This window comes from Danio rerio, chromosome 8, assembly GCF_049306965.1.
Source record: "Danio rerio strain Tuebingen ecotype United States chromosome 8, GRCz12tu, whole genome shotgun sequence".
Taxonomy (NCBI): Eukaryota; Metazoa; Chordata; class Actinopteri; order Cypriniformes; family Danionidae; genus Danio; species Danio rerio.
Genome location: NC_133183.1, coordinates 9151551 through 9170000, shown reverse-complemented (window position 1 = coordinate 9170000; position 18450 = coordinate 9151551). Strand labels below are relative to the sequence as shown.

The 18450-nt window shown below is 35.7% G+C and overlaps 1 protein-coding gene across 2 annotated transcripts in view; it reads left to right on the top strand.

Moving 5' to 3' along the window:
• The window catches only part of mecp2 (methyl CpG binding protein 2), a 21011-nt gene extending 2838 nt beyond the window's left edge, over positions 1–18173 (top strand). The window contains exons 2-3 of one of the 2 annotated variants that reach the window (NM_001328555.1): positions 12275–12643; positions 16916–18173. In NM_001328555.1, coding sequence (NP_001315484.1) covers positions 12275–12643; positions 16916–18086 — 1540 coding nt within the window. In that variant the 3' untranslated portion in view covers positions 18087–18173. Of the gene's footprint in view, positions 1–12271; positions 12644–16915 lie in introns of both variants that reach the window. The other variant, NM_212736.2, reaches the window with a different exon arrangement.
• The last annotated feature ends 277 nt before the right edge of the window (positions 18174–18450 follow it).

Sequence of the window (18450 nt, the reverse complement as noted above, 5' to 3'; positions counted from 1 at the left end):
TTTTTACACAGACTTTTAAAAAATATATATTTTAGAGCAGTAATCAAAATACCATCAAACTGTAAAAACCGTGATGTTTTTATCCAAGTTTACTATACCATCAGAATCTTATTCCGGCCCATGCCTAACGCAATATTGAGTCTGGATTATGATTCATCAGTTGGATGTGTTTTTGATGCTTGTGATTGTATAATGACCTTTAAAGCACTGAGGTATGATTAATTGTACCAGTTGTAACTTTAACAACAGTTTCAGCATCGATTTTATTGAATTATTTTTATCATTTACTTACTGTACTTGTATACTGTTAGACTCGGGAAGAGATAAAACACTTTTATTTCAATTGTATCTTCTTCTTTATTGTATTTATAGATTGTTATATGTGAAAATAATCACAACACATGCAAATACAGAAACGCTCTGCAAGTAGCACAGACTACAGTGAAAATGTGCCTGGGGACCCCAAAAAGATTATAGATTGTTTGTTAGATTTGATGGAGATGCACTCCCACTGCAGAATCATCCCAGTCAATCTAACATTATAAATTCTTTCCAAATAGAGATATTAAAATATTTCAGATATAAATCTGGTGAAATTTAATTCATATCGCAATATATATCGCAAAATGAAAAAAATATATCTCAATGCTAGATTTTTCCAATATCGTGCAGCCTTAATTTAAAACTTAAAGTTTATTATTTGAAAGTGTTTTTAAGACCTAACTTTACTAATCATTTTTAAATGATATTTTATGCAGATGTGCTCCCCTACAGAATCATCCCAATTGATCTAAAATTATAAAGTCTTCATAAGCTATTTAATTAAGTCATCTGCTGAAATTGCTTTTATATTGCACTATACGTATTGCAGTAAACGAAAATATTGCAATGTCAGCTTTTTCCAATATCAAGCAGCCCTAATAGACTGTATACCTACCTAATGGCTTTAATGAGGGACAAAACTACAATCCCACAAAGTCATTGCTAATGACAAATAAAAGGGAGCATTATAAACTTATCCGCTTGTGAAGTCGTGATGACTGGAATACTGTTTCCTGGTCCAAGCCGCTGCTCATTTGAATTGAGAAAATATTCGTTTATGACCACTTTTTAGTCATATCACACATTAAAGTGAATTTGATATAAAATCATGGTGTACATGAAAGTCTCTGGACATGCTGCACCACAGACATCAATATTTTAGCAATTTATAAAAAATAATCACTTACTGGCCTTCTGATTAGTCATGGAAATATACATTGTGATCGTGATTTTCGAAAGTATTACATCGCTTTATAAGCGTTTATTATAGCCGCTTTGCATGACGTCACACTTAACAAGTATATAAAGTTGTTGTTTGTCTTTATAGTAATAGTGTATTTCAATTTTCTTACAAAATATGTATAAACATACAAGTATTAAAATGTTTTGAGATTGCAAAATTTGTGGTGCACTGGTGCTTTATGGGAGTTGGAGGAGCTAAAGTTGTATTTTGCCGCTGTTTGTGCATTGTGACTCTAATTGAATAGTTTTTTTACATAATATTTTACATTTACCTTTTAATTCGTTTTCATTCAGATTCCAAATGTTGCACTTTATTGTCATGGCTCAAAAGAAAGCTCAAATAAACATTGTTAAAAGCTCATTTGTTTTCAAATGTCTTTTCAGATAGTAGTTCATGCTTGTTAATTATTGAGTGTTTGTTGTGATTTAATAATACCTATTTTAAAATCTCTACATTGGGAGCTGTATAATGCAGATATTAATTGTTTTCTGATATGCAATACACTTTTTTTTTGCTAAACATCCACAACAGTAGCTCATTAAGGTTCTATTTTAGAAACAACTGCGACATCACGGCTGAACGGCAGCGTGAACAACAAACAATAATCACCTCATGTGCTGATTGTGAGCTTTTTTCTTTGTTAAATGTTACCATTGTGTGTTTAAACATCATCATATATGCCAGTTATTGTCATAGTGAAAATAAAACAACCAGCAAACACATAGTTTGAAAACGAAATGTGAACTCAGAATGTGAAATTCGAAATGTGAACTCAGAGCAAACCAACAACATCAGTTCATCTTTATTTTTGTAGCGCTTTTGTAGATTGTAGATTAGATTGGCACAATGTAGATTGTGTCAAAGCAGCTTAACATAGAAGTTCTAGGAAATTGAAACTATATCAGTTCAGTTTTCAGAGTTGAAGTTCAGTTCAGTGTGGTTTATTTTCACTGCTGAAAGTCCAAACATTGAAGAGCAAATGCATTGATGTGCAGCTTCGAAAGTCCCAAAACAAGCGAGCCAGTGACAACAGTCATTTAGCTTGTACTTAATATAATGTAAATATGCTTTCAGTTTTACCAATTAAATTATAAACCGATGCATTATTCTACACTTCTGAATGTTTTCACTTCTTGTGTCATGTCTGGTGCGGACAGAATTGCATCTCAAAGTGTGTTGTTACACTGTAAATAATGCTGGGTTTCACACAATCAATTTGTGTTGGGACAACATCGAGCAATTACCCAGCAAACAATTTTGTGTTTAATAGACATCTAGTAGACATCTAATTGTAGACAGTATGGCTAAAACAAGGCTAAACTTGGGCTGTCAGTGAAAATTGAATAGATGTCTAAGAATAGCCCAACACTAGACTAATCGTCAAATAGACAGATTAGACAGACTTTGTACGTGTGTAATTCATTTCAGTTTATTTGATGACTAGTCTAGTTTTGGCCTATCTTAGACTCTGTTTTCACTGACAGCCCAAATTTAGCTTTGTTTTAGCCAAGACAACTATGTTTAGACGCCTATTCGACATCTTTTAAAAACAAAAATGCTTGCTGGGTAAGATAACTTATTAGGTTTTACAAATTTAAGTGGATTGAACATAAAACTATTAAGTTGTCCCCAAAAAAAAACAACAATCAAGAATTGTGTTCCTTCATCTTATTGAAATTAAGTAGCTTGAACAAACAGTTTTTTGAGTGTATGTTGTAAAAAATGCAGGGTTGGTTTTGACAAATTTTCATGGATTGAACATAAAAAGATCCAAAAGAAAATCTGATATTGCGATATTTTATTTGCCGCGATATATACTGCGATATGAATATAGTTTCAACAGATGATTTGAAAAGCTCTGTTTGGAACGATTTTATTAATTTACATTGACTGGGATGATCAAGTCTTTTTCTATGCAGTGTGTTTGCATGAATTACAAGCAAAAATAAATAAAAAACAGTGCTTTATGGTTTTTTGGGCAGTCTAACAGTATTCAAGTACAGAAATTGATCCATCAGATGTAAAAACGCATGGTCATCATTGAATAAATAATTTAGAAATAATAATATATTTGTGTTTTTATATTTCGTTAATAATTGAATTCTGCAATATGACTAATGCAGATACACACATTGCGATATCGATGATCAAATGATTTATTGTTCAGCTCTAGTTTGAACAATTATATTTTTGAGTATAGGACACTGAGTGAGGTTCAAAACTTTTGTTTTGCTATACCTCCTATGAAGCCCCTAGTACTTGATACTAAATTGTACACATTCACAATCAAATGTGTTTCATCACGATTCTTTAATTGGCCTGACACAAACAAAGTCGTGACTTACACAAACAATATGATGTGTTGGTGTTCATTTGTGTTCATCTCATAAATTGGTACCTCATACATAAGGTCAATCCTGTATAATAGTCCATGGCTAATGAATAGATTACTTCATCTACACCAAATGAAGTTGTACCGGCCCTAGCAATTAATTATTGCAGCACGCAAAACAGGATGAAGGTGTAAATGCTTAAATGTACGCACAAAGCAATGAGATTTTAATGCATTAAGCAACATTTCAATTTAGCATCTCGTGACTGGAATTTCACAATATTTATTAAGCATTTTCAGCAATTTCATGTGTGGTTATATCATCTTGGGATTTAACAAATTTTAAGAAAAAAATGTTCCATGTGATTTCTCAATTAGCATTATATGGAAGTTGTATTCATAGTATCTATGAAAAATATAAAAGCTATTAGGAATGCAGAACATGTGAACATCCCAAAATTGTTTGTCCAGCAACGTTGATGAACGCCGGATGTGGGTTTTTTTACACAGATTTTTACTGAAAGAATTAGAATTTAGAGTCTTTCCTTATTTTCTAGAACAATAGATAAAATATATTAAAGTGAAATCCGACAAAGTGATTGTAAACAGTTGTTTTGGATTATTTCTTTTAGTATTAAAAGCCTTTCATATTTATTTATTTTTCCCATAGTCTTGATCTTCAGTCTTTATTTTATCATTTAATGTGTCACCAAGCATTCATATTGTGCTTCTCAACCCTACACTGTAGAAAAAAATCCTGGTTGCCTTAATTTTTTTAGGTTGAATCAAATTAACCTTATGCGTCCCTTGAATTTATATTATGTCAAACTGACTTGCCTGATGTGTAAAATTAAGTTAGGACTTGATTATCTTAGTTTAATAAGCTGCAATGACCTAAACACATGCTGCCATGACTAATTGACCATATAATTTTAGTGTACTCATTCCTCAAAGTTATTGTAGTTATTGTTATAAAAACATTGTTAAAGTATTGTTTATTGCACTGTGTTCACACATGTGCAAATATAAAGGTAGATTGAGATATGGAAACATGCCTGAATATCATCACTGTCTTGTTATTAGAGATCTCGTACAAGATAATGAATAGTTTTCCACTGGAAAACTTCTTTTTAAATAAGCAGTTTTAAATTAAATAACTTGGAATTAAATATAAACTACGGGCGACGCAGTGGCACAGTAGGTAGTTCTGTCGCCTCACAGCAAAAAGGTCACTGGTTCGAATCTCGGCTGGGTCAGTTGACGTTTCTGTGTTGAGTTTGCATGTTCTCCCTGCATTCGCGTGGGTTTCCTCCGGGTGCACCGGTTTCCCCCACAGTCCAAAGACATGAACTATAGGTGAAACATATGCTGGATAAGTTGGTGGTTCATTCCGCTGTGGCGACCCCAGATTAGTAAAGGGACTTAGCCGAAATGAAAATAAATAAATGAATAAACATAAGCTGCATTCGGGCAAATTAGCAACTGTTCAAAACATTTTCACAAAATTCTACCAAGGCATATATGAATGCTTAATCACCAAGGTCTTTAAAAGTTTCATTGGTTGTGGATTCTGCTTCTAGAATTGAGCTGTTGCTGTTTACTAAAACTTAAATATGCCCACTGTTCTTCAGTCATATGCAGTATGTATTAGGGCTGCATCGTATTGTGAAAATCTGACATTGCGATATTTAGTTTTAATGCGATTATTTGTTGCATGAACAAATATTATTAGCTCTATCTGGAAAGATTTCATTGAGATTGACTGGGATGATCAAAACTTTTTCTATGCAGTGCATCTGCATAAATTATATTAAAAAATAAATAAACAGTGATTTATGGTTTTCCGGGGAGTCTACCAGTATTCAAGTACAGAAATTGAACAATAAAATGTAAAATATCATGGCCATCATTCTAGAAATAATAATAATAATAAGTTATTTTTATTATCTGCATCTGGCGACGTGGTGGCGCAGTAGGTAGTGCTGTCACCTCACAGCCAGAAGGTCGCTGGTTCGAGCCTTGGCTGGGTCAGTTGGCATTTCTATTTGGAGTTTGAATGTTCTCCCAACGTTCGCGTGGGTTTCCTCCGGGTGCTCCGGTTTCCCCCACATTCGAAAGACATGCGCTATAGGTGAATTGAATAAACTAAATTGGCTGTAGTGTTTGTGTGTGAATGAGTGTGTGGATGTTTCCCAGAGATGGGTTGCAGCTGAAAGGGCATCCTCTTCGTAAAACATAAACTGGATATGTTTGCGGTTCATTCCGCTCTGGCGACCCCCGATTAATAAAGGGACTCAGCCGACAAGAAAATGAATGATTAATATCTGCATTTTTTATCTTTAATAAGCTATTTATTCCTGCAATGTGACTATTGCTGATACATTGCGATGTAATTGCTAAAATTATATATTGTTTAGCACTAGTATATATATATATATATATATATATATATATATATATATATATATATATATATATATATATATGAATAACTAGGCAATTTGGAAATAAAATTCAAACTCTTGTAACTCTATGATATTTGATGCACGTCTTTGTTGAATGCTTTTAAAGGCACAGTACACCCCAAAATAAAACAAATTCTGTCATCATTTACCTATGTTCTAAATGTTCCAAACCGGTTTGCCTTTTTTTTCTGTTAAGCACAAAAGAAGATATTTTGAAGAAAACTGGAAGTATGTAACCATTACCTACTATATTTGTTTTTCCTTTTTTCAAAATATCTTTAGTGTTTACAGGGTGTCCACGTGGTCTTAAAAAGTTTTAAAATATATTATATTTCAAAGTTTTAGGCCTTAAAAGTCTTAATACATATTGAAATATTGTCTTGTAGGTCCTAAATCATTTTAAACAGGCCTTAATTTTCTTTTGTTTATGGAATGCTAAACAATCAATCCAACGCACATCCAATCAGCAGCAATCCATCTCAATAAAACTTTTAGCAAACTCTGTTTATGACTAATATTATTTTATTTATGGTTTATTTGACATGGACATCATAATGACACTGGACAAACCAAATGCATTTGTTTTAGCAGACTTACTAATTCTCAACACCTGTTCAAGGGAGGCTTGATATAAAATAAAAATCAAATAAATACATAAAACACAACATTAGAATTCTTTACATAAAATTGCTATAAGACAATTGCTATAGACTTAAGTTGAAAATTTTTTGCACGTGTACAACTTGGGTTTGCTTGATTTTAGGGCTGCAATTAACGATTATTTAATAATCAATTAATCTGTTGATTATTTTTCAGAGTAAAAAAAAACTAATTCCTGATCTTTTATAATAATAAAATAAAAAAAACTAAGTAGTTTTGTCCTGTTTTCAATCCAAATATCTAAATATTTTTAAATCAAGATACATACTAGACACTTGAAATTGCATAAGAAATGTTTTCTAAAGAAAAAAACACCTTAAAATTAAGTGAATGTTTGCTTAAAACAAGTTCAATTATTTGTGAATTGGGTTAGTAAAATAATCCTAATGATATATAATCTCAAACAGAAGTTTTACCAGTGATCATGATCTATAACAAGATATGGTCGTCCCCATGTTTAGTTGCTGCCGCACGTTTGCCTCATTCATAAAGTAGAACACGCAGGATTCAGCACGTAAATTCACCAGTTACTCCTCAAATACATCCAAGTGAGTGGCTGGTAAATTACTAACTTTATAGTTACATTCACTATGTGTAATGTGTATCTGATATGACTAAAACACATCGGCAAATTGTATTATACCCAGTGCCAGACACCGCGCCAAAGCTCAGTTTGATTTTCTCAGTTGCTGCTCATAACGCTAACTTGTCATGCTTGTCAAGCTGGATAACAAGTTAAACATGAGCACCAGGGACTTTATGGTCCTCACTTCAAAGTGGAACAAAAGTAGGACCCTGCTGTTGAACTCCCTTTCTCCTCATGTCTGTCAATGAGGCGCCGAACTCTGTATCAGTACGCGAGAGAGACCGTGTTCACTCTGCGCTGAACTAAAGTGTTTTTTAATAAACAATTGTCCCAGTGTCGCGCGAGACAGTGAATCGATTATGAAATTCGTTGCCAGTGCTTTTAGTAATAGATTTTTATCGTTTTAATCAATTAGTTGTTGCAGCCCTACTTGATTTGACACATTATTTAAAATATGTGACCAAAGAAACTGTATTTAGAATTTGTTTAATGATGGGGCAAGTCAATTTTTTTTTCTTTCTGCTGGGCCATTAAGAAAATCTTTAGCGTTTAACCCTGTATGAGTCTAAAATGTCATTCTTGATGGTCTTAAAAAGTCTTAAATTAAACCTGCGGAAACCCTGGTTTAACAAAAGAAAGAAATGCATAAAGGTTTGGACAATTTAAGATAAGTAAATAACGAGTACATTTTTATTTTAGGGGGAACTGTTTCTTTAAAGTTTGACTAGTTAATTCATTCAAACACCAGTTACTTTTTTTTTTGCAGACTTGTGTTCATCAGGTTATAAGATAACAGTGATTTCACTCACGTTTATCTACATCAGGGGTCACCAGGTAGCCCGCGAGGATCACATGAGTTGCCCGTGGGCCTGTTATAAAATTAGCTTACCATAGCACCACACACCAGTAAGCTGCATCTAATATTTTTTGTAGCTATTCTTTTTAAATCACACTTGCATTGGTGTAAAATTGAAAATGACATTAAGTTATATATTAAAAAAACTTTAAAAACAATTTCAGACAAATGAAGTGTTGCATATTGATATTTATCTGTTTCCAATCAATGTTGACAACTATTGTGAGAAATCATTAACATGATCAGTGTCTTCACATAGATGAATATCATTAATTATTAATAATAACATTTAATTAAAAGTAAATTGAGCAAATTTGTTATTAGGAACTGTGTATCAAACTGGTAGCCCTTTACATTAAACGATACCCAAGAAGTAGCTCTCAGTTACCAAAAGGTTGATGACGCCTGATCTACATGCTATTTGATGATGTGTTCAGCTGAATTTCTACAATATATTATAATTAAAAGTGACACAGCATTGCAGCTTAGAACATGTGGGATCTGTACGAGGATTCAATCTCCAGCCTGTCAGAGTAATTTTAAATGTTAATAAATGTCCTTTTATTAAGGCTGGCTGTTATTGTGAAAGTTTAGTTTACTGAAGCTAAGGAGAATAAAGGAAAACTTATATATATGTATTGTGGTAACCTTTCATTATATGTTTATAACATTTAATTGTTCATAACGTAAACAAAAAAACTTGAATTTAGAGTAAGCTCCAGACAAATCGGTTTATTAGTGACCTCTTTCATAAATACGACAAAGAGCTTATCGTCTCCTTGAAGGACAAGCCACAGACCTAGGGGAAATTCCTCCGTTCTTTGAAAACGAAGTGATTCACCTCAGCGTCAAGGTTTTACTAGACATGGGCCTCTCGTTTTATCCAGGGTGATTTCCGTGCATCTCTGTATGCACACTAATAAACTAGCGGAAAACATGCTTCTCGTGATGTTACGTGGTTGACACATTCTTGACCTCAGTTTCACATGACGTTCAAAGGTGTTAGGATGTTAATTGCATCAGTTGCATTTGGTTGAGTTTTTTTCTGCTAGTACTTAAAATTCACACATCTTGCCTGTTCGCTGGAAGTATTTCATAGAGCTGGTGTGATCTGTAAATGAGCTTGCTTTGAAGCCAAAATATTGAGTTTATTATGGCAAACGTGTTAACACAGCATTTTATGTCATCTTAAAGGAACATTCGACTTTTTCTGAAATATTATATTTTATATGTCACCTAAACAGTTGATTTTAACCAGTTATGAATCCATTCAGCTGATTTCTAGGTCTGTTGGGAGCACTTTTAGCTTAGCTTAGCATGAATCATTAAATTGGATTAGACCATTAGCACTTAAGGGAAGCATTACCACTTGCTCAAAAAAAGTTTTGATAATTTATTTATTTGAAGCTTGAATCTTGTGTTGTGACATCATGTATTAAGATAATAATAAAAGAGAATAATAAAAATAGTAATATGTCATTGTGCCTTCTGCAGCCATGGTACAGCAGCAAAGTTCCTTGATTATTATGTGCGAGAGAGAGTATAGTTCCTATCCATATTGGCTTAGAAAATAGCAACTTTTAATTTTCTGTTGGTCTTCATACTCAATGTAATTACAGAGGAGTCAATCAGAAAACATTATGGCAAACATGTTAGCACAGCATTTTACTGTAGTATTAAAGGAACGCTCCACTTTTTGGAAAATATGAAATATATTTTTATAAATCACCTAGAGTTTAACAATTTCTGAATCCATTCAGCCAATGTTCAGGTCTGGCAGGAGCACTTTTAGCTTAGCTTAGCATAAATCATTGAATTGGATTGGACCATTAGCAACTTGCTCAAAAAGAGTTTTGATATTTTTTTGTTATTTAGAGCTTGAATCTTTTGTAGTTACATCTTGTATTAAGACTGACCGGGAATAATAAAAATATCATCACCATATATCAATAAAATATCATTGGACCTGCTGCAGTCATGGTGCCACAGCAAATCTTTTTGATTATTTCACCGGAAAAAGAGAATATTTCCCATCCATATCAGCTTAGAAAATAGCAACTTTTTATTTCACAATGTAAGTTTAATCATTTTTAAATCCATTCAGGCAAATTTTCAGGTCTGGCGGGAGCACTTTTAGCTTAGCTTAAATCATTGAATTGGATTAGACCATTAGCATCTTGCTCAAAATGAGTTTTGGTATTTTTTTTTTATTTAGAGATTGAATCTTTTGTAGTTGCATCTCGTATTAAGACTGACAGAAAATGATACAAATATCATACCATATATCAACAATATAATATCATTGCGCCTGCTGCAGCCATGGTACAGCAGCAAAATTACTTGATTATTACACCAGAAAGCCTAGAAAATAGCAACTTTTCATTTTCTGTTGGTCTTCGTTCACAGTGTAACTACAGAAGAATCATGCTAACAATCAGAAAACATTATGGCAAACATGTTTACACAGAATTTGTATGTATTTGTAAAGAAACACTCCACTTTTTGGGAAATTTTTATATTTCATAATTTACCTGGAGTTAAACAGTTGAGTTTAACCATTTTCCATCATTTCCATCATATCATTGTGCCTGCTGCAGCCATGGTACAGCAACAAAATTCATTGATTATTACGCCATAATGAGAGTATAGTTTCTATCCATATCAGCTTAGAAAATTGCAACTTTTGATTTTCTGTTGGTCGTCATACTCAAGGTAACTACAGAAGAGTCAAGCTCTCAATCAGAAAATATTATGGCAATTTATAACACAGCATTCTAATGTAATCTTAAAAGAACACTCCACTTTTTAGGGAATATTACCAAATGATAAACCACCTAGAGTTAAACAGTTGAGTTTGACCATTTCTGAATCTATTCAGCCAATTTTAAGTTCTGGCGGGAGCACTGTTAGCTTTGCATAGCATAGCACAAATCATTGAATTGGATTAGACCATTAACATCTTGCTCAAAAAAGAGTTGATAATTTTCCTATTTAAAGCTAGACTCATTTGTAGTTACATCTTGTCATCACCATGTGTCAATGCTATAATATCATTGAGCCTGCTGCAGCCATGGTACCACAATAAAGTTCCTTGATTATTATGCCATAATAACAGTACATAGTTTCCGCTACATTCATACTTCCGCCACGCCAAAATTGATCCCGCCACGGCTACATTACAGCTTTTAATTCAAAACAATCAGTCCTGTTGTTTTTTAATAGCGGGTGATAATCGCACCAAATCGTATCAAAAGGTAAGAAAATTAAAACAGCGCAAACTTTTCTTTAACTGTATTTGTGCTGTGCGTTATTTGTTTAACCCTTTAAGGTTACTTGCTGACTGACAGATGCGTAAAGGCCAGCAAACACGACGTATAGCCGTTTCACTTTATTTCAGGACGCATTAATGCTACTCTGTAGGTCTATTGGAGACATTCATAAAAACACCTAGCAAATCTAATAAGTGTTGGAGACATACTCGTTACATAAACACACTAAATCGCACTGCAGCAGCGTTTATTTGGGAGCGCACAAGAAGATCTGAACTTGAGCAGCGTATATTTGAGGCGGCGTGCAAGAAGGTTTGTGCATGAGCAGAGGAAATCGGCGTGCAAGCAAAGTGATTCACACGCTCGTAGGCTATTACATAAATGCGATCTCGTTTTGTAACACTGCGCTCACGACATTTGTCATTAAAATAACGCCACAGGTAGTTGGTTAGATCTGTGTAAAAAAAGGCCTGCCACCACAGCTGGAAATAATTCTAGAGGAAACACTGTAGAATGAAAATTATCAAAACTCTTTTTTTGAGTTTTATTTTTAGCGAAATGCTAATGGTCTAATCCGATTTAATGTTTTGTGCTAAGCTAAGCTAAAAGTGCTCCCATCAGACGCAGAGATCATCTGAATGGATACAAAAATCATAAAAAACTCAACTGTTTAACTCAACTAGGGAAGTTGAAAATGAGCTTATTTCACAAAAAAGGCCAGTGTTGCTTTAAAAAAAAAACACATTTAGAGATACAGCTGACTATAATACAGACCTGTCAAACTGCCTCAGTGTGACACTTATTTATTTTGTTGTCAGCAGAGGTGAGGACAAGAATGAAGACCAGGAGGGCTCAAAAGACAAGACGCAGAAGCATAAGAAAAGCAAAAAGGAAAGGCATGATGTGGAAAAACTGGAGACCACAGTCTCTGTTCCTCCGCCCCCGTCTCTCTTTACGCAGAGGGATGTCGGACAGCAGGCAGAGGCAGGGAAGTCTGAACCCATTGACCCTGAAGTTGGAGCTGCTCTCAGCGCTCCAGAATCTTCCGCATCGGCCAAGCAGCGGCGGTCTGTCATTCGGGACAGAGGCCCAATGTATGAAGATCCTTCGCTGCCTCAGGGCTGGACACGCAAGCTGAAACAGCGCAAATCAGGGCGCTCCGCTGGCAAATTTGACGTCTACCTTATCAAGTTAGTACAAGTTACAGGAAGTTCGTTTTTTGAGAGCAGCTGTGATGGTGTCATTTTCATAGTATTGCACCCAAATCATGCACAAACAACACATCAGTCATTATTAAAGTTTGAAGTGTATATTAATTTTAAAGGAAGGTCATCATGTTAAAACTGACCTAAGCTGCAGAAAAGGTAACTTTATATGCAGGTTTAATAAAAATGTTTGTGTATTGCTTTATTGTATATATTAAATATTCAGAGTGTACGAAGTACAATAGGTAACGCTTTACAAAGAGAATCTTACTAGCAAACATTAGTTAATGCATTAATTTTATCAATAATGTGAAATAGCCACATTTATTATAGTAAAAATATATTATATAAAAAAATATATATAAATATATTAAAGGGGTGGTGTATTTTTAAGGCTTTGTTGTGTTTATAAGATGCAAAGCAATGTGTTGATGCTTCACTTGTAAAAAATCACGTTGTTTTTTCATATATCTTACTTTGATTTTATACAGCTACTCAGCTAACATGAAAACGATCATCATATTTCCTAGTTCCTCTGAAAGACCCGCCCTCAAAAGGCTCTGATTGGTCAGCTAACATAATGTGCTGTGTTTCGCAGATTGGCTCTACATCACCACGTCACGCCCCTACAGGCTTGCGCTTTTGCGCTGTGTAAACAGCCTTATCAGTTTGCCTGAATCAGAAAGAAAATGAAGAGCACACAGCTGAACCTCACGCCTGTTATCTGAAGTAAAATCTGACAAGTGTCTTTCACATATATTCGGAATAAGCATGTGTTAGTGATGTAAAATGTTTACATATCTTTTGAGAGTTTGTTATTTGAAATGTAGAACGCAGGGAAAGCGTCCGCATAGAAAGACAGTGAAAGTGGTCGCATAGAGAGAAACTGCAGCGCTGCTGAAGATTGTGGCTGCTTACAACGATTTTACTGATCAATATGAATTTGTAGAAAAATTGTTAACAGTGCCAAACAGCATTTCCTGTTGTTTACTTCCTTGCTACAACATACCATTAACGCTAGATACTATTAGAAACCTGGCGCAAGGGGCGACGCAAATGTTCATTGCTAGTTTCAGCTCGACGCAAGCGTCATTTGGATGTTTTGCGCCACTCTGTTTAAATAGCAAATGCATTTGCGCTCATATGTGCGCCCAAAGGTGTCCTGGTCTATAAAGGAGGTGTGTTAAGGCGCATTGATGGCACATTGCTATTTTGAGGAACTAAAATAGACTGGGCCATAGACGAGCTCAAAACAAAGTCTAAAGTCCTGCGCAGAACGTGTTAGATATGCGCCTTGCTTACACATTGCTTAATACACACAAGATGTACAGCAATATGGAAATATCTTTACAAATGATTAAATATTAAGGGATGAAAAAATTACAATTTTTATTAATTTATACATCAATATAAAAACCCCTTCATGCCTTCTTTAACTTTGGGGTTGGGGAGGCTTTTTTAGTTTATTCATAACAATTTGCTTTCGTATAATGTTATTATTATTTGCAGTATTATTTATTATATCCATATTTATATTTGTTTTATTAAAAACAAGCTTAGGTTTGTCCACCTGGTTTTAGACCATATGTGGCATAGCAGGTGTATTTGGATATTTACCACACTTCATTATTATTGCTCATTTATTCATTTGCTGGAAATTAGAACTGAATTTTTTTTCCGTCCTTAAAATAGCAAAAGTGGATTCGGACTTGTTCTTTCTTTTCAAAAGTGGATTTGTGTTCTTTCGCCCTGCGCTTTAGACTTTGCACTTAGATCATTAAAATAGAGCCCTAAGCATGTAATAGATATCTACATCACACATCAACTAAAGTTTAAAATATGATTCGTAGTGGACCACCCCTTTAATGTCAGTTTAAAAAATACAGCATATTATTGGATATTAACTACATTTAATTGACCCAAACAAAGTCAGTTTTATTCAAATGTTTTGAATTAAAAAATAAATTTAATATGGGTGAAGTGTTGATCATATTTACTGCTGATGTTGAGGCTGGGTTAATTGTAGTTAATGATAAATTAAATGTAGATCTAATTATATATAGATATTTGAACATCGACACAATTTTTGGCACATTTTTGGCTCTGTACACCAACACAATGGATATGAAATATGATGAAAATGCAAACTGTTGTAATTCCTACAGTGTTCATCTGATTTGGATGGAAATAACCTCAAATAAAACACTTTGCAGTTAAAGTACATCTTCATTTCATTTCAAATGCATTGTAAGATAGAGCCAAAAATGTTTAAAAATGTTAAAATTGTGTTGATGTCCAAATACTTATGGACCTTACTGTACATGTATTTAATTATAATAATAAAATAACACAGTTTACAAACATTAAAAAAAAAACTAATTGTGAACATGAATAAATCTATAAAGATCTGACATTAAATTAACATTAGTATGCATGTTGCTGGTTGCTTCCAGTGCAAGACTCAAGCTTGCATAACAGGTCCCAGCAGTATTTAAAGCATGATATAACAACTCAGTGGTTGTTCAATAAATCTTATTTGCATGTGAAGAGAGAGACATTACTTTGGTTGGGGTTGTGGAGATTTGTAATTTAGCTGTATGTAAATCTATTTAGATTTGTTGTAGGGCTAAGCACTTTCTGAAATGTATTTTTCTGCCAAACAATTAACAAATAAGGGTGCATGCTGACTGATGCGTCACAGTTCTTACAATATTTCAAGTCTTTGTGATTTGGATGTTGCTAAGACTTTTATTTCAGTTTGTTGGTATACTAACTGAAACTGAAGGTTGAGTAGGATATGTTTTTTTTTTTTGCCCTTTGTTCCCTCGTAGCAAACTAACACTAAGAGGGGTGTGGTTAAGAATTTTGTGGCTGAAGACTTTAAACTGACGTCAACAGAGACGTAGCGCCACACCAATCCTGGAAGCAAATAGACAGACTTTGATTTAAGATTACAAAAATAAACTCACACTGAGCAATTGTTCACCTAAAGAATAAATAAATACATTTTGATTCCACATAAAAAAATTTTAAAGCATGCATAATCACACAATATTTGTATTTAACCCACAGGTGCACATGATGTACACTACCTGACAGAAGTCTTGTCGCCTATCCACGTTTTAGGAACAACAAATAATAACTTCACTTCTAGTTGATCATTTGGTTTTAGAAGTGGCTTATATGAAAGGCAAAGGCCTCTAGATTACGCTTATTTGACCAAAATAAAATATGATCATGCCTTGATTTTGAATTATTTAATTAGAACAGTAAGGTAATTTGCTTAGACAAAAGTCTTGTCGATTAGCAGGAATAATGTCCAGTATAGAATATAAAGTCATGCTGCAGTGGAAATGAATTAATATTGAGTATGACTCCCATGAGCTTGGAGGACTGCATCCACACATCTCAGCAATGACTCAAATCACTTATTAATAAAGTCATCTGGAATAGCAAAGAAAGCATTCCTGCAGGACTCCCAGAGTTCATCAAGATTCTTTGGATTCATCTTCAATGCCTCCTCCTTCATCTTACCCCAGACATGTTCAATAATGTTCATGTCTGGTGACTGAGCTAGCCAATCCTGGAGTACCTTGACCTTCTTTGCTTTCAGGAACTTTGATGTGAAGGCTGAAGTATGAGATGGAGCTCTATCCTGCTGAAGAGTTCCCTCTCTCCTGTGGTTTGTAATGTAATGGGCAGCACAAATGTCTTGATACCTCAGGCTGTTGATGTTGCCATCCATTATGCAGATCTCTCGCATGCCCCCATAGTTAATGTAACCCTAAACTAGGATTTTTCCTTAAGCAAACTTGACTTATATCTCTGAGAATCTTGGGTCCATGCATGTTCCAGTAGATTTTCTGCAGTATTTGTGATGATTGGGATGCAGTTCAACAGATCATTCAGCTGAAAAATCTACCTTCTTAGAAGTCAAGGTATTATTAATTGCTCTTATGACTGGGATCGATGACAAGATTTGTCAGGTAGTGTATTTGGTAGGATTACAAATTCAACTTCAGCACATAAAGACTTTCTCATATTCAAATGTTCATTCAAATTACTTTCATTTCATGTCAGATGTATGCACTTAACAGATTTTATCCAAATACATTTCGCATTTACATTTTAACAGTTCATCCTTTTTACTGGGAATCAAACGCATGGCCTTGCCTGTATTAGTCCCACTCTCTTCTGTTTGAGCTACCGAGAAACTTTTGATCAATTTATAGTAATATATTTGTTTTTATTTTTCAGCCCAGAAGGGAAAGCCTTCCGTTCCAAGGTGGAGCTCATGGCATACTTCCAAAAGGTTGGCGATACCATTACAGATCCCAATGACTTTGACTTCACGGTCACGGGCAGGGGAAGCCCGTCTCGCAGAGAAAAAAGACCGCCAAAAAAGCCTAAAATGGTCAAACCCTCTGGACGTGGAAGGGGGCGGCCTAAAGGTAGCGGCAAGGTACGACAGGCTACAGAAGGGGTGGCGGTGAAACGCGTCATAGAAAAGAGTCCAGGAAAACTCTTAGTAAAGATGCCCTTTGTGGCCCCCAAAACTGAACCAGGGGCTCCTTTAGGGCAAGCGCCAGTTGCCAAAGCACGCCGAGGACGTAAGAGGAAATCAGAGCAGGATCCGCCAAGCACCCCTAAAAAACGTGGACGCAAGCCAGCAACTGTTTCACAGTCAACAGTGGGGACGGGGTCTGCTGCTGCATACGCCGCTGCAGCCATTCTCACCGCCGAAGCCAAGAAAAAAGCCCTGAAGGAGTCTTCCGCTAAGCCTGTTCAGGAGAGGGCTCTTCCTATCAAAAAACGCAAAACCCGAGAGACTTTAGAGGAGCTGGAGGCATCCACCACCTCAGCGACAGAGACCTTTGAGAAACGACTGACTGCATCAACTGTGACCCCTACCGGGGAGGAGGCAGAAACAGGACAGAAGCCTCACAAGCATCCCAGCCGGAAGCACAAAGAGGCAGATCCGGGAAGCAGCAGCAGTGGGACGACAGCCAGCGGAGTTGCACCGAAGAGTCACAAGAAGAGAGATCAGCGAGGGCAGCACTTTAAACACCACCACCACCATCATCATCACCACCATCAACACCAACACCTGCAGGCCTCCACACCCTCCACCTACACTCCGCAGGCTCACCAGCTCTCCCTGGGTCACTCCACGCACGGCGGGCTGGAAAACGAGCCGCAGGACTTGAGCACCTCCAGGCCCAAAGCGGAGCACGTGGCCTGCAGGGAGGAGGCCAGAACTGGCAGCTCCTCGAGTAGGGACTCCCAGAACGCAAGCAAGATGGCTTCCATGACCGTGACGGGGGAAAGCAAGGAGCTGAGAGACATTGTTCCTCCCTCCGCCGTCCCGAGGCCGAGTCGAGAGGAAACGGTGGAGTCCCGGACACCAGTGAGCGAGCCAGTGAGCTGACTGACTTAGTGACCGATCGTCAGAGGGTTTATGCGCAAAGAGGCAGCGAGACGAGCGATTTTTCGTTCTTTTTTACCGAGGAAAAAAGAAAAAGAGAAACAAAAATGTAAACGTACTTAAACAAAAGGCAGCTGTTGTGTCTCGTTCTCTCTGTGGGTTGGACGCAGGGTGATATTCTCTTGCTTCCGGATGAATTCTCTGCTATCCTTATTCTTTATGGTTTCCTTTTATTTCCCACTATATCTTTGTATTAGTATATCTTAGCACTCGACTAAAATTCCTTTGTCAGAGCTTGTAGGAAGTAGAAACACACTTGAGTGGTAATGGATGCACAAGTTACACACCATAGTCGTCACCGATGCTC